We start from the raw sequence: 23,309 nt of genomic DNA on the forward strand, positions 1-23,309 counted from the left end.
GCACTCTGTTTAACTGGGACAAACACTGTTATGTTGGGGAAATTAGGTCATATATTGGGAAGATCTCAACATAAATTTCAATAACTTGGAGAATTTCTGAATTATGTGTTGCATATTGTACACACACTTGACATCTATATTGGAATACAATTAATTACAAGGTTAAAGGCTTGTTGGTAAAGAATTTGTACACTATTATCTAACCATAAACAATATTTATGGTAGGTTTGTTTATTTTTACAATAACTACCTTGAAAGTCAAATTATTGATGATTTTTTATTGGTTGATAGTTTAAGTTTTACAATGAGTACATAGATGTAAGACAATAAAGATTGGATATGGTATGAATACATAGATGTAAGACTTTAAAGATTGGATATGGTATGAATACATATGTAAGATTGCAAAAATTATGATATGCACACATAGATGTAAGACTTTAAAGATGAGATTTGATAAAAAATACTTAGATGTATTCTTAATATGGTGTGTTGTGTTAATTAGGATCAATTGTGAAGTTCTCTTTTATAATTTAACATAAAATCTACATTAAAAAAAACTTCTCAAAAAGCATAAGAGTTTATCTTGATGATAAGATTTTTTTAAGTCATTAAAATTAATTTTTAATATATTAAAATATTATGCAACAACTACAAAAGACATCAAATATATTATATAGTGTGCATTCAAAGATTTATGACTATAAATATAAGGGTTGCGCGAACGCAGGCCCCCTCTACCACAAATTATGACATAGGTTCTGCCACTAGGACAGACCTTAGAGCAACACCCCTCCCAAGTGCAATGAAGGTCACTGCCCTACACCATAAGCCTTCTTGATCACTCATTGGTGTTGTCCAGGTAAGTATGTTGTTCATTCACACACACTTCTATTTTGTAGTCCAAGTTCCTCACTTCTTACTACTCTTAAAGCAATGTGGGACTTGAAATACTTCTTTTGTATCTTAAAAAACAGAGCTTAATCATTATCCCCTTAATATGTCTCTCTTTGTCTCCTGTTGTCACCAAGTGCATTAAGATACTTGTTTTCTTCCAGAATAATAAATTATTTGAAAATACCAACTTGTAAAAAAAATATAGAAAAAAGTAATAATTATGACTTGCACTTGGTGTCACAAAATGATTTTTCATTTAGGACACATCACAACAATAAAGTGCAGTCTTATTATGGGATTACAAACTTCAAAACTAGAATTTGTAGTAAGCTACTTAATTAATTAACAAAGCACAACGAAAGCTACTTATTTGAAAACTACACCACTACTGAATAATAAAACTATATCAAAGTTCACAGGTAAATAATGGAAACACATAAATATAAAATATAAAATATTCATAACTTGTGAGATTTCAATTATAGGTGGCATGTATAAGGTCTTTAGTGCTCCACCCAATCAAATTAAAATGGAATTGTACCAAGCAACATATAGTAAAAGAAAGATTCTTCAAAATTCTAGTTAACACAAACTAAACACCTCCTTTACACACACATACCAAATGAGTGACATCCTCACTATGCAATGGTCAACTAGAAAATCATGTGCACTTTGTGATGTTTATAATAAAAAAAAGTCTCCATTCCATACTCTACTACGTAAATTTTACATATATAGGAAGAGATAAAGAACAATAATAAATACGGCTTATTAAAATAATCTTGTTATCAGTAAATATACTATATATATTTCATTAAAAACTTAGAACATATGTTAATTTAGTATTTTTTTTTTTAAAGGATAAAATTGCAGTATTCTTGAAACAATGATAGTATAATATATAGACACAAAAGCTAAATGAACAATTAGAGAAAAATATACATATTATAGATAATATAATATCACAAAAAAAGAAAATAAAAAATGATATTAAAAAACAAGATTATAAATTTAAAAGACTATATAGAAGGAGTTGCGCAAACACAAACCCCACTACCACAAATAAATTATGACGTAGGCTCTACCATTTTTGACAGACCTTAAAGTAGTACCCCTCCAAAGTGTAATGAAAGTTACTACCTTAGGTCATGAGCCTTCATGATCAACCATAAACCCTGTCTAGGTAAGTATGGAAAATAATCGTATGCAATTTCATTTTGTATTCTTTGGTTTTCATTAGTTGATCTATATTGAGAAATGTGGAATTAACATGTTTGTATACTCTACAAGTGTTTTAACTTAATCATTTTCCTTTACAAATGATTCTCTTCATCGGCATATGTTAGTTTGCATGAGTATGAAACTTCTTTGATTTCTACAAAGAATAACAAATATTACCAAAGAAATAAATGTTGAGTTGCTGAGAAACAAGGAGTAATTGGTAGGATGATATATAATTTCAATATTTTGATATGGTAAGTTATTGACATTGTCTCATGGAACCAAAGAGTAACCAGGTAGTGTATGTGAACCTTGATGCTTGCATGGTTTCACAAATTGTGAAAATCAGAAGTATTTGAAATGCTAAAAGTAAAATACTAGCAATGATTAGTTCCAGATATCAAGAGTTATTGTTATGAGTATTGTGGTATCTTGAGAAATTGTACTTTCTTTCTACTTGTAGTGAAACAAATCTAGATCCTCTGAAGTGAGCAATTGAACTTAGAAAGTAAAAAAGTAAACTTAATCATTGATATTGCATACACATATGGATATTTCTCATCAATGATTGAAATGACTTATTTTATTTTACTCACTTTATATGAATCATATCCTAGTAAAATATTTTGATCTTAATAATTATGTGATTGAAACACTATTTCATCTTGTTTGACAAATATGGTTATTAAAAAAACTAAGTGCACATGATCCGAAATGAAGGGGGAAAATGAGATTTTTCTTATGCTTTTTATTTTGAAATTGGAACAATGCTATTGTTTTAGTGTCAAGTTATTCTTTCAAGACCTCTTCATAACTTTTATTTTGAATTCTTATTTGAAAACTTTGGATAATGTTGATTACTTTTCATTTAGTTTCATGTTTGTCTTGTTGGTTGGTCAAATGTCCAATTTGAAAAGATATAAGAAAGTGGAAGCTTAGATTGATTTTCTACTCACGAAACTTCAATGAGTTGTACAAACTAATTAAAAGTATTGTTGCCTGATTTATGGAAGACTAAAAAGATTATGGAATAATGGATTTTTTTGTATTTAATGTTGATGAATTGCCCCCAAAGAATCTCAAATGTAATGCCCAGTGCTTATGATAACCATGTGTTAGTTATACTTTTGCTTTAGAAGTATGCACCCTGGATGAAATTATTAGCTTCTTTTCCAATACAAAATTAAGATAAAGATAAAAATAATGTTATCCTTTTAAATTTTATTTACTTTAAATATTTTTTTATATTTTATATTATTGGTAGTAGCAAACCATAAACAAGATTGTAGGTTAATTTTTTAATTTGTATACACTTTAGGTTGACAAAATACTCTGCACTCATTCTATTAAAGAAGAAAATGAATATATTATAAACAACTTAAGTGTTAATCATTGAACAAATTATTTAACATCCTACTTATAAACTGAGGATTGAATAGAAGGAATTAATGTTGATAATTTGATACATAATTTAGAAAATATTCATCAATATAGAAATTTGTAAAGCCTAGTGTACCACTTTCTACTTTATAGTAATATTGTTATATATCATCAGTTGAAAAGATCCTCATACATTCAAATCATTTTATATTGAAGACATTTATTCTATTATTAAAATATTTTATTCTTCAATTTTTTTCCAATACAAGGTTAAAATGGAATATGCATCGTTTTGTTGATAGATTAATACTATTTGTTTTGACTTTTCTAGTATCAACTACAACAACCAAAATGTATATTTTTTAGTTATGAAAATTATAAAAACAAAGTAACATATTTTTTTAATATTAATTATAGGTATATCTTTTTCTCGATTTTTTTAAATTTCTTTTCAAGTAAGCTAACATTATTGAAAGATAAATGACTTGTTGATGAACTTGTGTTTCAGAGGTTATTTCATTTTATTTTTTCTAATATAAAGATATTATTTTTTTGCTATTTTTGTTATTTGTTTTGAGAAGATTATTGTTATTATTTTGATATCTATGTTTTTTTGTCAGGTCTTACCCTTAGGTCTTACCCTTCTGTCATACTTATCTCATACTCAATATAATTATATATTTATCATGTATATTAAAACATATTTCACGCAAGATATGAATGTTACTTTGTATCATGAACGAAGTAACTCATTTTCAATTTTATGATAAATTGTACAAATAACAACACAAAGATTCAAGATGTACGTTTCTACAACTAGTATACTTTTCTATTGACGTGGTTGTTGGTTGCAATGTTCATTACTGAAAATTTTGCAACTGGTTGATAAACAACTGATATGTTGGGAAGATTAGGCCAAATATTGAGAATTTGGAAGATCAAAGATTTTGAGACTATTATCATAAGGTTGCGCAAAAGCATATCCCCTCTACCACAAATTATGACATAGGTTTTGCCACTTGGACAAACCTTAGAGCAACACCCCTCCCAAGTGCAATGAAAGTTATTATCCTACATCATGAGCTTCTTAATCACTCATTGGTGTCATCCAGGTAAGTATGTTGCCCATTCACAAACCTTCTCTTTTGTAGTCCAAGTTCCTCACTTCTTACTACTCTTTCAACAATGTGTGACTTGAAATACTTTTTTTGTATCTTAAAAAACATAGCTTAATCATTATCCCCTTAAGATGTCTCTCTTAGTCTACCTCTACCACCAAGTACCTTAGGATACTTGCTTTCTTTTTAGAATAATAATTTATTTGAAAATATCAACTTGTGACAAAAAGATACAGAGAATAATAATAATGACTTGAACTTAAAGTCACAAAATGATTCTTCATTTAGGACATAGGTAGCAAAGTGCAATCTTATTGTGGTATTACAAACTCCAAAACTAAAATTTGTAGTAAGATACTTAATTAATTAACATAGCAGTGTTAAATGAAAATATGAGTGAGATATCCTTTATGTTGTAATAATGTTGTCTTCTTCCTTAGAAGCAGGCATATTGCCTCAAACCAACATAAACAACACAAAAAAAGTGACAATGTCTCTCTCCTTAGTAAATACATTATATACATTTCATTAAAAACTAAGAATATATATTAATTTAGTATTTTTTAAAAAGATAAAATTGTAGTAATCATGAAACAATGATAGTATAATATGTAGACGCAAAAGCTAAATGAACAATAAAAAAGGAATATACATATTATAGATAATATAATATCATAAAAAAATATACTAAAAGTCAAGATTAATTTTTTAAAAAAAGAATTGTGCAAATACTTTCATTTTATATTTTTTTGTTCTCATTAGTTAATCTATAGTGAGCAATATGGGATTTACATATTTTTATACTCAGAGTGTTTTAACTTACCATCTTCCTCTACAAATAATTCTCTTCATTGACATCTATTAGTTTGCATGAGTATGAAACTCCTTTAATTTCTTTAAAGAATAACAAATATTGCCAAAATAAACCAAGAAATTATTATTTCTTAATTAAGTAATAAATGCTAAGTTGCTGAGAAACAAGAAGTAATTGGTAAGATGATATATAATTTCAAAATTTTGACATGGGAAGTTATTGACATGGTCTCACAGAGCGTCAAAGGGTAACAGGGTGAACCTTGATGCTTGCTTGGTTTCAGAAGCTGTGAAAATCAGAAGTATTCGAAGCTAAGTAAGGTACTAGCAGTGATTAGTTCCAGATATCAACATGTAAATATATAATTTGGTTAATATATAATTAATAACCAAATGAGAATCATTTTAGATGTTAAGGAAATAATGGATTCATGGCTGAAGGTATATAACTGGTGTAAAAGAAAAATTAGTAAATGCATTCGCTTATGAAATTTACATTGCACCTACTTTAAACAAGAGCCAACAAGCTACTACCAATTTACATTTCTCACCCTCAACCCCCAGACAAGCTACATATACGGAAAGAATGAAGTGTAATGAGATTAGAAAAAAAATGTATGTAATTGATGCCATATTCTTACTTTATCATCAATGAGCCAGGTCCTCACTCCCGACACCAATTGTTGACTTGTCAATCGTCCGCACATTGTATTGTTCATATACTCTTCCCCGATTCTCCGCCCACCATTGTTCTGCTTCTTTCTCACTAAACCGTTTCCGACTGCATTTACCATTGCAAGGTTAAACCCAGGTTGTATATGATATAGCTAACATTTCAAATGCAACAGTTATCTGAATTGCTAGTAAAGCTTTCTTTTACATCATAAACCAAAAAAAGGATAAAGCATTTAGGTAGGAAATTGCTTCTCAAACCTTACAATACATTACACACTCCTTCCAACATAATTGGTTAAAATTCATGTAGGTTCCACTAGTAGTTCTACTTATTTCTATAATGGTGACACCCACATGAATTCCAACTAAAAATAAAGAATGTGATGGCAAAAATGTATTAGAAATTGCATTCCTAGCATTCCCCTACTCAACATTACCAAATTTGGAGGTGAAGTGTTTAGTATGTTGACCAAAAAAATGTAAATACAGTAGAGCATTCTATACCTGAAGCGAACTCTTTTAAGATCTATTACACCTCCTGGTAGGGAGGTGAGAGTAATATACACACCAGGTTCATCTTGCTCAACCCATTCAGTCTCACTATCCTTTGTTTTGCTTCCATTTCTACTAGTTGCATCCGATTGACCATGTTTAATGTGACCTGTGCTAGTAGCATCTGACTGACTTTGTTTAATGTGACCTGCACTCCGGTTGATGATGGTGCTTGATCCATTTGAGAGTAACTGGTTATTAGATACAGTTGAGTCTGATTCTGAGCTTGTTGCTTGGATATTCAATCGATCCAAGGAAGCATTGTTAAGGTCATTGGAACCAGGAATTGGGCCAAAGGAAGCAAGAGAGGGTGGTGATCTGACAGTCCTGGACACTCCTAAAGGAAACCTCTCGCCCATGTCCTTCAACTATTTAGTGCAAGAAACAGAGACATGTAAGCTTCACGAGACCAGTTCTGATACATCCAGTACATATACACAAGGAATAAGTTTAAAATATAAAAATTGAAAACCCACCAGTTTAGTTTAGTTGAATTGAACCCAACCGTAACTTATTCATGCTTTCCTAAATTGTATAGGATATTAAATTTTGGTAAAGTTATGTCAAACCAATGCATAGCTTCTGTTCTGTGATATTTTCCTCATTCTTGTAGTAGTTTAGGCATGTTTTCCAGAGGTTGGTCATCCCTTTAATATGTACACTACTTGTTCTCCAAGCAAGATTTGTATTTGAATGCAAATTTTCTCGATAATATTTATGATAAACAAAAGCCAGTTATAATTTATAGACCAAGGTTCATAACTACTTTCCTGTAATAGGGATCAATTACAGACAACACACAAATCACATTTATAGTGGCAATGGCTTATTTTTTTTCATCTACTAGCCTACTCATCCTACTGAGTTAGGTCTAATCAAATAACTAAAGAAAGCATCACTAGGGATATAATCTACTTGAATAAGGTTTCTCTAGATATAGTTAGCTTATTTTAAATGGAAAAACTAAAGTAAATGTTACCAATCCTCTCTACCTGTGTGCAAACCAATATGAAAACGACTTTTTTTTTTTTTTGGGTTCTCTGAGTTTTGCTTTCTAAGTATCTGAGAGCTTGTAGCTGTTGTAGGAATATAGTTCTTAAAAGTGGCTCGAGCGGTTAGAATTTCTACCTGGGCAGTAAGTGACTTGATCACTTCCTTTGCTGCTTTGCATTTGGCAGTTTCTTCACTTGCAATTGCTATCGCTTCTTTTAACTGTTTAGTTGTTCTATCCAACTCCACTTCTTGATGCTGTGCTTTCCGAGTCAGGTTTTCCACCTAAACAGGGACAAAAAATTCATCAGGCTCACTACAAATAAACGTACAGGAGATTTAATCACATTGTGGTTCGGAAAATAAATTAACAGAAGACGTAAACTCTTCCACCAAATGAAAGTGAGTTAAACACCTTCTGGGGTATAAATAAGATGGTTAACTCCCTACCCAGAGCTATTGCCGAAGCTAGAATCCGAATGGAACAACAGAAAGAGAAAAATAGCCCTTCTGTCTTACGCCTCCTTTATAACTACCTGTCCACTATCAGTGCATCTCAACCAAAACAGAAACATAGCATACCAGATTATGCGCCTGTTTTGAGAAACTTCTTCGTAAACACTTTTAGAAGAGAAAAATAAGGAAAATGAAATTAACTCTTCCATAGTTAAAATTAGTTTATTCGTAAACTAAATAGTAGATGCTATTTTGTATTAGTTTCTCCAAAATCTGAATTTTAATCATTTATAACCTAATTGTTACTCATTTTCCCTTCTTATTTTTCTCTTCTAAAAGTGTTTATGGAGAAATTTCCTCCAAACGGACCCTATGTGTCCTGTCCTGGCCTAGTCTATTTAACTTTGTTTTTCCTTTTACATTTCTTCTACATCCAAGGTCCGTCTCCTTGGCCTAATACTGATGGACCTCTATCAGAGCCAAATCTATAAAAGTTCAAGCTCAGCTCATTGACTTAAAGAAAGTCAAATTTTCAATTTTCAATTCAGACTCAGCTCATGAGTTCATGAGCCCAACTTACTTACTGAACTTTTAGCTAACTGCCTCTTGTACAATTAACGAGCTAGCTCAGCTATCACCACCCCCTCCAAACAGTTGCATGCACATGCTCTGATGTAACAATAACTAAAAATTAAAATTTACATGACAATATTACTTCTCTGCATATAGATTGAAATTTTATATTTTCTGGCTCGTAAATTAATATTCAACTCAACCATTAGCTGATAGTATAATACAGCAAATAATGTGGCTACTTCCAACTAAACATGCATTTAGCTAGAAACAATCAATGCATAAAAGCAATTGGAATAAACTCCTTTCTTGCTTGTCTTTCTTTCTCCCCATGGTATCCGGGTCATTTATTCAAACACAATCCACATTAAAATAATATCATTAACAAGAAAGACCTAGTTTCAATACAAGAGAGAGAGTCAATGACATCGAGCTTTTTTACATTATAATTCTGCTAAAAAAACTAGTTCAGTAAGGAATACCATCTATCAATAAAAGCAAGATATAAAGTACCTGCGATCTTAATTTAATAACCTCCTGACTGAGGTTATCATTGGTTCTCTTAGCATCATCCACAACTACCTTTGGGGATGAAAGTCCTCCTACTGTTGGGGTTGGAGTAGTTGAACGAGGTGGACTAGGTCGTCTAGATATTGGGGATGTTGCCCGAGAAACAATTCTAGATCCAGGAACAGAAGCTGAAAAAAACTTCTTCGATGATCCAAAAACAGGATTAAAAGATTTTGAAATATTCACTGCTCCCCACTGTGAACCACCACTTGGAGCAGGTGAGACTCGGCTACTGTTGAATTCCAATTTTTTGTTTTTCTTCGAGGATCTGCTGTCCACTTGTTTCAAGGATTCAATTGAAGAAAACCTGGCAAGTTGATTATGAGATCTGGAATCAAATTTGTCATCCTTACCAATAAACTCAAGTGACCCCTGATTAACACTTTCTCTTCTGATCATAGAAGACTGAGATGAAGAAACAGTTTCAGTGGTTTTCCTTAGTTTATTAAAACAATTATCACAGACGCGATAAGGTTTGTTGGGGTTTGGTGCCATTGCAGCCTTGATAGATTTCTTACTACTGCATGAATGACAAAAAACAAGTCCACAATTATAACAATTATGGCGTTTCCTTTTGAAATTCAAGGGCAAGCGGCAGCCCGAACACATAGACTGGTCAACACCACATACCCACTTATGCAGGCATATGGCTGCCGTGAAATTTGTACCACAAGCAATACTTTTTACTTGTTTGTCTTTCAGAGCTTCCACTAATGTTGGGGTGCTTCGGTCGTCAGTATCACCATGGCCTAAACGACCATTAGCACCCTTCCCCCACGTGAAAACTTCAGTCCTTGAAGTTAAAACTGCTACATGATATGCACCACAAGCTATCTCTTCCACAAAACTCATTGAAAGTTTTCCTTCTACACGGGTTGGTAGCTTCCCATCAGCTTGAGTATTTCCTAACTGGCCATAGACACAACTGCCCATTGTATAGACATGGCCTGATCGAGAAAGTGCAACAGTCATACTATGACCACATGACACTTGACAAAAATTAGGTTCAACAAGAGCCACAACACAGGTTGGAACAAGTTTTGATTCCTTGTCACCATGCCCAAGTCGACCTTTGTCTCCATCACCCCATGTAAACAGCTTCCCTGAAGAGCAGTTGCTGGAACTTGAATTTCCAACCATGACCTCCACAACTGCGGCAGTATGCCAAACCCCACAAGCAGCCTGAACAGTACGAAGACCCTTCAAGGACTCTATTTCTCTAGGCAAGGAAACACTTTTTCTGTCTCCATGACCCAGAACACCAAATGTCCCATCACCAAAAGTAAATAATTGCCCAGCAGAGGTTACAACAGCAGTGTGCCATGGACCACAAGAAATAGATGAAACATGTATTCCCTCCAAAGGGCCATTTACCCTTTTTGGGACCCAGTGGCTCACCTGATTTCCATGCCCTAGAAGACCATAATTGTAAGTGCCATCACCCCATGTATAAAGATCACCAGAAAGTGTCACAGCACATGTATGATATTCCCCACAAGCTACAAGTTCGATATTTGTATTACTTAGAGATTCGATAAGCTTTGGATGGGGAACATCTGAATCAACTCCATGCCCAAGCCTTCCTCCTGATTCTTCCCCACAGGAAAAAATTTCACCTTGTTTGGTAACTAAGGCCGCATGTTTCCCACCACAAGCAATATTCTGTACATCAAGAACTACTGCTGATTCCAAGGCTTTGGGCAACAGAGAATCCATTTTGACACCAAAATCACTCCCAACTTGGTGAGACCCACCACCCAGTACAGCATCACCTGTGCCTTCCCCCCAAATGAAAACATCCCCTAAGGCATCACCGTCATCATGACCAGAACCTTGGCTAGATGAGCTAACCGCACTTGATAGACTAACTCTAAAAGCATCCATAGGCATTGTCTTCATTTGACCATGCATGCTATCTGATCCTCCTGATGACACGGAGTGGAGTGAGCCACTCACAGAATCTGGAGGGAAGAAACCCATTGGAGGAATAGGATAAGAAATCACATCAGAAAATGCTTTATCCAAACCATTCTTCGGGGGACTTTCATATGGGCAATGAAGGCGAAGATGATCTCCATTGTCCTGAGTATGGAAGAGGAAAAAATCCTCTTAATAAACATTGTAACTGAAATGCAGTCAAACAGGGAGAAAATAAAAGGACACAGAATATAGTAATACCTTTGGCAAATTTTCATTACTACCAAATGGAGAATTCAAGGGAGAACTTCGTCTAGTGTATGCTCGGGGACTACTAGCTTCAGATGGAATACCATCACTTTTTGACTCAGGTTTCCACTTGCGGTGATGACTGCGCGAGATTAATGCTTTCAATCCACTGAACCAAACCTCAGCTTCATCTTTATCCTTACAAATCTAGAAGAAAAGCATTGATCACAACATTACATAAAGTTTTAGAAACAATATACCTTAATAATACTCAATATAAATTATATTTGAGCAATCAAAGCATCAGACCAAGCACAACCCCAAAAAAATGGCCCATATAATAGCTTGGGAAAAAGTTTTTATTTATTTTGTGACCATAAAATATTTGATCAACCAAGCATAAGTTAAACCAAACAAATAATCTATCCAAGGTTAACCATGAATCTACCACACGTTTCAGCCACTGGCCACCACCCTTTTCACAAATTTGTGGTTGACAGTAGGTAGATTATTAATTAAATTAACTGATACTTAGTTAATCAAATACTTTTTTACCAAGCTGCATATATGAATCATTTTTCAAGAAGATGGATAAGGGGAGATGAATATAGAAATTTATACCAAGTCTAACGATCTATCATTGTAAAAGAGAGAAAATGACTGGTATTCCTTCTCAGGCCGCGGATATCTTTGAAAGATTGGCTGAAAAAATAGAATCATGTTTAATCAGTCATAACAGAGATAGACAAGACAACCTTATCACTTCAGATGAATTCAATGCAGATGCTCATAGTCAAGAAGAAACTCTGAATATATTTATGATAATTGAATAAACCCATGATCATGTTCACCAAAACAACACAATCGTGTAGTGTATTTTTACATAAATGATAAGTTATTAGAAAAGATAGTGCAAAAGTACATCAGCATGTATATAATTCCCTGGATAGAAGCAGCATAAGAGTTGCTATTAGAAACTACATAAATGATAGCATCGGACCACAATAAATTAATCATCAGTAGCCAGTAAATCATAATAAATCTGAAGCATCTCCTGAAGGGAAACAAGATCCAAAAAAATTCCATAAACAGCCATATAATGGAAACGATTCAGAATAACAAAAGACCTAGCTGGCAAGCTTCTTAGTAGAAGTGGATAGTGAATGGCATATCATCTATATATTGACTAAGAACAAATTGTGAGATGACAATACTACATACATAAAATGCAAGCTTTATTAATTATATAAATTACACAACTACCTTATAACAATTATTTATAAAAATAACAAATGACATTGTTGGCTAAATCTGAAGCAGCAAAACAGGATGAATGATTTCCTTATCATTGTGAAACACTTACTGTGCGTTGTCCAGATTTAATCCTAGAAACATTAGATAGTTTAAGGTGCTTCTCTTCTTTCCCCGAGAACCATATCAAAACAGATTCATCCTGAAAGCAACAGACAAATCAAATACTTTCAACTTTTGAAAAACCAACAATTATTGGAAGGAAAAAAACTGCATAAAATGGAAACGGTCAAAAATCAACAATCCCCAAAACTTAAGTTGTCATGTGAATGAAGATGCATGAATAATTTATGCAGCAAAACATTGAAGGTGGTTTTAGGATAGATAAAGAAATTATCATATCGTCTCATAGATACTTATTTGCTACTTTCCTATTGTCAAAAGAAAAAAAAATATATATCAACAATGAATGTGATATTTATCTATCCTAAAATTACCTTCACTATTTACTACAATTTCATATCTCCCCTTACACTCCATGCAAAACACTTTGGGCTCGAAGAATATAGAATGTACAAACCAATCTACACCTTGTGCTAAATGCCTAAAACATAGCTTCTATATAGAAGAACGAGGGTAGTGAGGATCAACCTCCAAACCACATGTTCCCCTGACCTTATAAACACATCCTGTAATAGAGGTTCACTGTCTTTGAACTTGTCATTCTAAGCAATGAATCATCTCACTCTGTTTCTATTAATTCAATACAGCAGATCTTGATATAGTTAAGAAGGTAATAGTATACTTTCTTAACTCCAAATTTAATGGATACGGCCTTTGGCAAGGTAAAGCTTCCATTTTATAATACTTGCATAAAGGGGTCTAACACATCAAATCCTTCTGATGGCTGAGAGAAGTCCCTCCTCATCTTCCCACTATGAATACTTATTGTGATGAAAACTATATTTCTGGTAAACTAATCAAGGTTCCCCATGGTTTAGCAAAATCATTATCATGCTTTAACTTTTTCAATTAGATAATTAAAATTTTGTAATCAAGCATAGCAATCGTCATTTCTAATAATTTAACGATACTGAAAACAGTTTACAAACCTAATATATATACTGATCTAACTGTAGTTAAGTCATCGAGAGTTCTTTCTGTAATTATTTGAAACTTTGAGTATGCACCTCGCAATATAATTTATTCAATGAATACATTTTTACCTCTCTTAAAAAAATACTAACAGTCTTAATCTGTCAACTTCAAGGCCGTCTGCTATATTTCTCCCTACTTCTGCCTTTTCAAAAAAGTTTGCTATAATTATTTATAGAGTAAAATAATAATAAAACATAACTAAAAGAAAAGAACAGTCTGAGGCTCTAAGTTTGTATTTGGAAACAATACAGGGACAAAGTATTTGCAAACATATATCTTAGGAAGAAAAGAGGCATACACTTTCACAAGTATTAATCTATATCTACAGAAAAACAAGCACAAAACTCACATTGGAAAGTCGAAAAGGACAAAACTTGGGCTTCCCTCTTCTTCCATACTTGAGCAAGTAAGCCCCTTTTTTTAAAGCAGTAATAGCCTGTAATTAAGACCAATGTCAGCATAGTCAGCACATTTGGCAAGCACAAAATGTCCTGCCTGAATATCAAATTCCACAACACACAAGAATAAGCTGAGTGCACATCAAGTTAGATGAAAATTGAAAAAACTTCTTAGAATATGTTATAATGATGAGATCATTGTCCAACACTCCTTACTAGTTAGAAATTCTCTAAAAATATCTAATCACCAAAATGGAAGCAGCTAGAATTTTTTAAAATATCTTTGGCAACCATGGACGCATTAGTTTTGCAGAGACTTTTCATTCTTATCCTGATTTCTTTATTAGCAGCATCTCCACAAGCATACAGCAAAGTTTCAAGAACATGAACTTGCTCTCACTCTTGACTTCAACCTAGATATCACTATCAATATTAAAAGAGCAGTAGATCCTTTAGTAATTTTCAAAATCAACTTTATCTACTACAGTATGAGCTCCTCAAAAGATAAATTATCAGATAGTCCAATGCAATGACCAAGCCCTTTACCACTATGCGGGTTTTCAACTACATAAGTCAAATGATGTCATTTTGCTGAGTGTAGAAAACAAATTATTAGAATAATTTATCTTGGTTATATAACTTAACTTGTTTATATTGTTTATGTAGTCTGTCCTAAAAAGTTGTTTTGCGTATTAGCATTAATTACCTAGATATAGCCTTTTCTTGTACCTCTTGGTATTGCTCATGTAATTTTCTTCTATAAATAACAAGGAACAGCTAAGAGATATCCGCCACCTTTTTCTTCGATGACCACCGGATCTGGTGCAGCTCGCTGTGCGACATCCAACCCACCTGGTCACATCCCTGAATTCTGTGCCACACACTGCCATGGGCTGCCACACGCATCATTTCCATTTGATGTAGCTCAGCGCGTGAAGGTCACGCACCACCTTCTCGTCACTGGAACAATCTGTTTCGACAGTATCAACTTTGATTGAGAGGCTCCTCCCTCCTCTCCCTCGGGCTTCATCTTCTCTCATACTCTTCCTCCACCATTGTTTGTCGTCTTTTACAATTGGCACTAAATGTGGAGTGTAGATTGTTGTTGTTTGACTTTTGGTACTCATTGTATTTTGAGAGAGATTCAAGGTGTTGGTTGCAAGTAGATATTGGTTTAGTGTTGGTGTTGAATATTGGTTTGTTATGTATACTAACTTGTTGAGTATTCTTGATTTGAGTGTTAATTTGGACCCTATATGTTGTTGTATTTCTAATTATTGGTGGATTTTTTCAATATGCCTTCCTTTACCCAAAGTGGATACAAATGTCCTCCATGCTCCTCTTGTAGGAGAATTGGCCACACTCAAAATAAAAATGTTTCTCCCTACATGGTTTTCATAACAAGACAACAAACATCTTTCAATCTAATAAAGTTGGACCACATTTCCTAAGCTTGCATTTGTCAAACCCTGAAATGTCACATTTTTGTCAATTCTTCCTTATTTTCTTCTATTTCTCATCCTAAGTTTTTCATATTATTACTCAAGGAGTTGGTCAAATCTCCCTTTCTCTGTCTTTCAACCTAAAGCAAGTTCTTTTTGCCCTAATTGTGCTTTCATTAAGGAGAAGATTACTCTCATTTATGACCCAAGAGAACAAAAAGAAAGCATTTTAAGCAATTCAATTCTCTTTCAAACAAAGGGTGAGTGTACAAAGGGGCAAGGGATCTTATTTATAGATGCATAAGCCCATTGCTCTTCATATCCTAATGAGTGTGGGACCTAGAAAACACACTAAAATGTAACCGCAAATGAAGAAAATTTGGAGTGCCTACATGCCAAACAAGGCCCTTACAAAAATGGCCTATTGCACATGATGTGGGACTTCTACTCCATGCTCTCTTCTGCTCTAGTGTTTGGCCAGAGTCCGTAGGGTTCTTGGCTGATTTTTCCAGCCCACTTCAAGGCCCAAATAAAACCCACATATGTTTCTACAAAATTCTACAACACATTACAAAAGAAACTACACCTATACAATATCTATAAGACTAAGAAGAAGGAAGAAAATCCTAGTATTATACTCTTCATGTGTAGAGTTCTCCTCCATGAGGCTTTATTGGCTGGATGGTTTCCATAACAACAATTCTACATCCTTCTTTAATAATTTCCTTTAGAATCAATATTTCTTGGCCTACCTGCACCTCTAGTTATTAGGTTATCCTCCATCTAATCAACACTTCCAATAGGAGCCTCTATTAGTCCTCTTCTCACATGTTCAAACGATCCTAGACAGAATTCTACCATCTTTTCCGCAATAGATGGCCCTCCAACTTTCTCTCCAATATATTCATTCTTAGCATAAATAATTAAAAAAACTTAGAATTTAGAATCTGTTTACTGGCCCAGTACTCTATTTCACCTTGTGAATAATAAATAAATATATACAAGCAAAATTACCTACTTCTGGTTTATTCAATATGCAACTTTAAGGAAAAGTAGCATTATCCTATTTACCAGTAAGACCAACCCCTTTTTAGGTTAAAAAGCCAAAGAGGCAGAAAAAACTGACACATGGCCTGAAGGTGAACAATTTTCAGTGCCAAGATGGTTTGCCACTAAGAAGAAAAAGCACCAAAAGGTACAAGCTTACAACTTAGTAAAACTACTTTTCTTTTTCATACCACCAAAAACAGAGTTAATGGTGGAATGAAGCAAAAAGAGGCAACCCGCAAAAATGCTGTAACAGAATTATGGATCACTGAGCAAACACTACAACAAAGATAGTGTCTGAAATGAAAAATAAAATAAAACTAGTAAATTGCAAAGACCAAAGCTCAAATTACAGTATGAAAATGCACAAAAATATCGTAATGAAGAAAATACCAGAGATGTATCCTTCATTGTCCTGTGGCACAGACACCCCAAAATTACTCAATGATTGTCTACCTTGTCACCCTCCCATATCTTTTTTTCTCCTTTTTATCCTTGCCATACCTTTTCGCCTACCCTCTTTTCCATTTAAGCAAGGTTGAAACAACCAAAATCCCTCTTCTGCCCCTCACTCATATAAGTCACATGATCAAGCATATGAATGCCTAACCATAAAGGACACCAAATTTATAATCTTAATTTTTTTAAAATTTTATACCTTCAAATGAACAAACAGTTTGAATCCTAACAACAGCAGCAGCAATGAAATTTTTTGAACATTTGTAAAATCACACCAAAACGATTATCCTAATAGGTATAAAATTTATACCATTAAAATAAACAATTTGTTTAGTATCAAAATCATATCTTTCGTATTCTGTAGAAACAAATTATAAAGCGCAAAAGATGTAATTCAAGATATCATAGACTTGCAAACCCCCTTTTTTTTCTCATTATATGTTATATGTATAATAAAGGCAACTAGGTTTTACATGTTAATAAGGGCAGCCTTGTGTATGAGACTCCCACCTGGTGGTGTTATTTCATAAAGGTAGATGAACATCACCTTAATTGTTTGTAAAACATGTTCTAGCTAGTTTTTCTTTTTTACTAGATTGACACAAAAATGACCCAGCAAAATAACCCATTTATAATAAAAAAAATCACTCCCTTTACTCAATTTAACATTTTATATAACCATATTATAATATAACTTCTTGCAAAACCGTTGCTCTTCTGCAAGTTAAAGCCTTTATCCCTGACGTATCTACAATGAGTGAAATGCTTCTTTCAAACTACCAAAGCAGAATGTTAGTGATAAGATCTACAAAGCATCAGATTTCTGATTCCACCACTGATCATTCATTTTCCCAAATAAAAGAAGATTGCAAGCATGCATCATGCAGCACACCACCCCCTTTTACCAAGCATTACTACTAATACTAATGCCACCCAACATTCCCCCTCACTGGACCGAATGTAAGTTTTTAGATTTTACCCCTCTCCTACCAACAGTTAGAGATAAAACAAATAAGAAAAATTACAAAGAATTTTAATATAATGGAGTAGAACGCATGTATATTCAATACAGAATCAAACCCATTACAACAAAAGGTCAAAGGAAACCCAAAAATACTGACTTCAGCTGATGACACACCCTACCTGGCAGTTCAAACAAATTAATGAACCAACCAAACTTGACTTCCAGTGCAGTACAAAGTTGACATCATCATCATCATGATTAATCGTTTATTTATAACATTTGAAAACCTATTAGAATATCCATAAATAGCTCACAATTAAAACCCTTCTAATAATTAGATAATTTTAAACAAAAAATAACCAATTAAAAACCTATGGAATATTATATATCAATAAATAAACTTTTAACAGTTGAATTTGAATACAGTAGTCACAAACTAACCAATTTACCTGTTCAATGTCTCTTTCCACGGGACCATTTCTATTAAGATCCGAAGTCGTCGTCATCATCGTATCAGTGCGTGACATCACTCGAAACACAAAATTCACCGCTCAGAAGAAACTATTCCCCCAACTCACACTACCTCACCCGTTATCGTGCCCGAACCCCTCCATTCAACCAACAACCCTCCCAAACTCTCACTAAGCCCCGAATTCTCGCGCACAAACGCCTCCAACTCCTCACGCACGCTCAAATTCGAAACCTCCACCATCATAATCGACCTCCAATGCGCACAATTACGGCAACGTCGTCACCGGAAGCATCACAACATCTAGACTCCGAGTTGCTGAGCACGGCGCAAGTCCCGTGATCTCCGGCGGTGATCGGCGCCGGATGCAGCTTCTAGGGCAAAGAGAAATTACACGATCGAGCGACGAATGGAACACTGTGCGGATTCCGGCGATTAAACTGAGCCGAGAAAACGCGAGAAAATAGGCATGAAAGAATCTCCAAGGAAGCTGTGATCTGATTGCGAAGTCGGAGAAGAGAGAGAATGTGAAGATTGAAAAGAAAAAAATAAGCATAAAAAAGATTCAGTGTGGTGTGGTGGCTCTGTAGCTGATAGTGCGGAAAGGAAGTGAAAAAATAAAGAAAGGAAAAGAAAATGGCGAAAGGGAAAGGAAATAATAAAAGTGAAGGGGCGGAGAAAATTGACCTGAGTGTTGGGTGAAACTTCGAGTTTGCCCCTGCGCTTTTCCGTTTCGTTCGGAGATTCTCGCGAGAAAATGGAGAGTGTTTAGGAAGAAAAAGGTGGAATTGACTGTTAATTAAATTGTGAAAGAAATGGGTGAGGGTCTTCTTCAGTCAAAGCATGGTGTGTATTCAAAATACTAGTATTCTTCATCTTTATATGATTTTTTTTTTCAATTTTTCTAATAACTTAGAAATGCTTATTTTTTATTTATTTATTGTGAAAGATGTCCATAAATGGAAAATAAATATATTTTGCAACATTAAAACCACAATGAGATATTATTCTTAAAAAAAATATTAAATAATAATTAATTTAAAAATAAAAAATAATTAGTCTGAATAAATTAATATTATTTTATAAATTAAATCATTTATAAATTAGTATTTAATCTTAACTACTTGATTATTATAAATTACAAATTAATTACTAATTAAATTATTAAAGACTATTTCAGAATTTAAAGTAGTTAGTAGTTAAAATATTTATAATTAATATTAACTAATTTAGAATTTATTTTATACATTTTTATTAATAATAGAAACTATTTTAGATATTAATAGTTTTTTAAATTATAAAATAATATTTAATTTAATAAATATAATAATTAATTATTTTTATCTCAAAATTAATTGTTATTTAATAAATTTTTGTGATTAGTAGATAATGTAAATATAGAAGAAGAAAACATACATATAAATATATGAAATAACACACCTAATAAAATTAGGGATTAGAACTCATAATATGATCTATAAATTTGATAGGAATGAAAAATGGATTGTTAAATAGGTACTAATGAGCCATTTTGATGGGTGGGAAGAAACCACTTCAATTTAAATTTTTGGGTCATTTGATGATTTTAGTTTTTAAGTATAATAAAAAAATTATTCATTTTTATACAATAAATCTTATTGTTGTTTCAGTTTTAACTAGTTCATTGACTATTAACTACTCATTTTAATGTATATAATTAAAGTGATGAGAATTTTATTTATTTAACTTTCGTTTCACATATCTAATATTTGACCGTTTTTAGTACATTTATGATTTGTTTTAGTATATTTGCTAAAAAAATTGACCAATTTTAGTTCAACAATGGTTTTAATGTATTATTTGAATTAGTGTCGTTAAGTGATGATATGAAGTTGAATTTAGTAATACTTTATTAGCATAATGAGTACCGTTTTTACATTGTAGGAAATGTTTGATAAAAGCCTTTATTAAAATTAAAACAATTTATAGCAATTAAAACTTGTTAGAAATTACTACAAATGCGTCGCATTAACAAGAAATAATGGGATTCTCTAGTTTTCTTTTATTGGTTATAACATATACTAATTTGTGGGATAAATTTTAGGTAGTTTTCTTAAAGATTTGTAACTTCTTCTATTAGTAATTTGAATTTTAAAATTAATAAAAAAAATTGAATTGCAATGTTAGTCTTCATTTTATATTCTTGTTGTTTTTAAAACCTAAATAAAAAATAACAAAGGATTACTATAAGTTTTTCTCTATAATGAATTTTTTATTTATTTTAAGTACTATTACTTTTTAAATTTTATTAAAAACTTTTGCCAAGTATTTTTATAAGATAAAAAAAAAGTTCAAAAAAATTGACTACTAAATATAATAAAACATTATTAAATTTAGCATCTCCTTGTCATTATGGTATATCTCCTTGTCATTATGGTATGATAATTAAAAGAATATATATTAAAATTATGGATGAACCAATATATATACTAAGTGTTGTGGAATAAGATGTATATGTTAAATGTTACGTTTGAATCGCCTATAATATGATGATAATAAATAATAATATATTTTGATATATCTATCATCAATATGAAATCGGGGTAACATACTAAGTTTAATTAAGATGTTTTTTAAAAAAATAAAAGCATAACAAGATTAGATAAAGTCTTCGAGTAAGATGAACACAAAAGCTGAAACTATATCTTCTTGTTGTCTTAGAAGATGCAAGAAAAACACATTAGATAAAATTTACAAATCTTTAAAATAAGACCTATCTTTTGATGAAAAAACATCTAAATAAAACAAATTGATCTAGAACACATTCCAAATATGATTATGACAAAACACTTCAATTGTATGCTCAAAATTATGTTATTAGAATAGCAAATAAAAAGGTTGTCCTTTTTTAAAACACTTTAACTATAAAAGCTACAAATTAGAAAAACATGTTAAAACACAAGAAGGAAGAGTTGAATTGTGTTTTTAAAAACCTTTTGAAATTTTCATAATGTATTGTCTGATGATGTTCTATCAGGTGATGATTTTGCTTTGCAGATGCACTATCAAGTGATTTTCTTAAGAGATTGCATATAATAAGGAAATTCAAACACAAATTCAAATTTGGTATATAGTTTGTCTAAAAAATATGTTTTTCAAGAAACTTGTTTTCACAGAACTCTCTTTTTTAGATTAGTTATAGTTAAATACCATGCAATTTAAATAGGTTAAAGATAAAAAGGATTTGTAGTGTGTTTTTATACTGATTCATTTGTTAACGAAGACTACATCTAATTTTCAATCAACAAATTGAGTTTCATTAAGCAGACGAGTGTTGTGAGATATAAATCAATATTATTTAGACCTTAGCCACTCATGGCTAAAATTGAGTATTATTTTGACAACAAATACTCTTGGATAAACAAAACGTATTATTTAGAATGCAACCACTATTAGCTAAGACACAAAATATTCTTTAGAACTCAACCACTTTTGGTTAAGCATAGAGTATTATTTGGAACGCAATTACTCTTGACTAAGACCAAATATTGTTTGGACAACAATCACTCTTGGCTAAACACAGAGTATTGTTTGGAACACGACCATCCCTGAATAAACAAACAAGGTTTGTATAGAGAGATGTGATAACAAAAATCACAAGGTTGGATTAGTAGTGAGGGCTTGCAACGTATATAAAGTTTACTCACTCTACTAGTTTGTTATTTGAACACAAATAGTATTCTCATGAAGATTTGGACACTTACAACTTAGAGCAATGAAATTGATAATATTTTTGCACTTATGACACTTGTTCTCTTATTCTTCAACTTGAAAGATTTCTTTGAATATTGAGTTGAGAAAAAATTCAATGCAAATCTTTTTATGCTCGTTAAGATCTTCAAAGATGCCTTCTTCTTTTTCTTTTTGTGTTTATCCATGTTCAAATGGAGAAATATGTTAAATGAACTTCCAATAGCATTAAATGCTTATCTTATCATCTTCAGGCAACATCTTGGAAACTAGCATAACTAGCTGGAGCTAGGTTAGAGACTATTAATCAAATAGTCCTTTCAAGGTTGACAAAAGTTGCATTAGGATGCTTGTTGGCATGGATCAACTTTAAGCTCATTTTCTAAGATATATTTTATGTTGATTTAAGCTTTTGAGATCTTCTTATGAGATGAAGATATTCTTCAGCAAACATAGATAAGCATATATAATATTCGAGAAGAACGTTAGCTTAATAATTGTGTTTGTATCGTCTAACTAAAAATTTTGTTTATCAAATGAAAAAAAAAAAACAAAGCACTGGCTTTGATGCTTAAAAAGAAGCTTGTGACTGACAGATGAAATATAATCATGCTTTATACTTTGTTGTTTTAATAACACTTAATCAAAATAAATAGGGTCTAATGGATTTTTCTATGACATAAGTGTTAGCATAAAGTCAAACATATTCTAAAAAAATGTTGACACAAAAACAAGTTACAACACACAAGCTTCAATATTCTAATTTGGGACATCTAAAAAAGGAAGCTTCGACTAATGAGAAACACACATATCTTACCTGAACTTGTTGTTGAAGATGGGAAGTTTTGATGTGTCAAATCCTCATGAAGCCTGAAGCTGTGTGATGTTTTAGGTTTAGGTTTTGGTATGGGGTTTAGAATCTTTGTAAGATCAGTATTGATTCTCAGACAAAGCTTATTTTAATCTATTTTAAGGATTAAA

At 32.3% G+C, this 23,309-nt stretch overlaps 1 protein-coding gene and 3 non-coding genes across 7 annotated transcripts; all 4 read right to left on the reverse strand.

The window, feature by feature from the left end:
- Positions 1–710: 710 nt before the first annotated feature.
- Positions 711–870, reverse strand: LOC137833716 (U1 spliceosomal RNA). The gene has a single exon (XR_011084785.1). It is a non-coding gene; the product is annotated as a U1 spliceosomal RNA (small nuclear RNA).
- A 1,053-nt stretch (positions 871–1,923) lies between these two features.
- Positions 1,924–2,088, reverse strand: LOC137833748 (U1 spliceosomal RNA). Its single transcript, XR_011084813.1, has one exon. It is a non-coding gene; the product is annotated as a U1 spliceosomal RNA (small nuclear RNA).
- Positions 2,089–4,458: 2,370 nt separating this feature from the next.
- LOC137833747 (U1 spliceosomal RNA) lies at positions 4,459–4,618 on the reverse strand. Its single transcript, XR_011084812.1, has one exon. It is a non-coding gene; the product is annotated as a U1 spliceosomal RNA (small nuclear RNA).
- A 920-nt stretch (positions 4,619–5,538) lies between these two features.
- Positions 5,539–19,222, reverse strand: LOC137831110 (PH, RCC1 and FYVE domains-containing protein 1-like). Of its 4 annotated transcripts, none has more exons than XM_068638645.1 (10): positions 15,014–18,220; positions 14,170–14,256; positions 12,775–12,864; positions 12,033–12,113; positions 11,424–11,618; positions 9,189–11,327; positions 7,785–7,931; positions 6,609–7,024; positions 6,071–6,210; positions 5,539–5,716 (listed from the first exon to the last, which is right to left on the reverse strand). In XM_068638645.1, exons 1-9 carry the CDS (start codon positions 15,131–15,133, stop codon positions 6,078–6,080), a joined length of 3,408 nt encoding a protein of 1,135 aa, XP_068494746.1. In that variant the 5' UTR covers positions 15,134–18,220; the 3' UTR covers positions 5,539–5,716; positions 6,071–6,077. The 4 variants fall into 4 exon arrangements, with proteins under 4 accessions (XP_068494746.1, XP_068494748.1, XP_068494747.1 ...); XM_068638647.1 differs by lacking the exons at positions 5,539–5,716; positions 15,014–18,220 and adding exons at positions 18,310–18,417; positions 18,580–19,216 and having other exon boundaries at positions 5,764–6,210; XM_068638646.1 differs by lacking the exons at positions 5,539–5,716; positions 15,014–18,220 and adding an exon at positions 18,580–19,222 and having other exon boundaries at positions 5,764–6,210.
- Between the last annotated feature and the right edge of the window lie 4,087 nt (positions 19,223–23,309).

Source organism: Phaseolus vulgaris, chromosome 6, assembly GCF_000499845.2.
Source record: "Phaseolus vulgaris cultivar G19833 chromosome 6, P. vulgaris v2.0, whole genome shotgun sequence".
Taxonomy (NCBI): domain Eukaryota; kingdom Viridiplantae; phylum Streptophyta; class Magnoliopsida; order Fabales; family Fabaceae; genus Phaseolus; species Phaseolus vulgaris.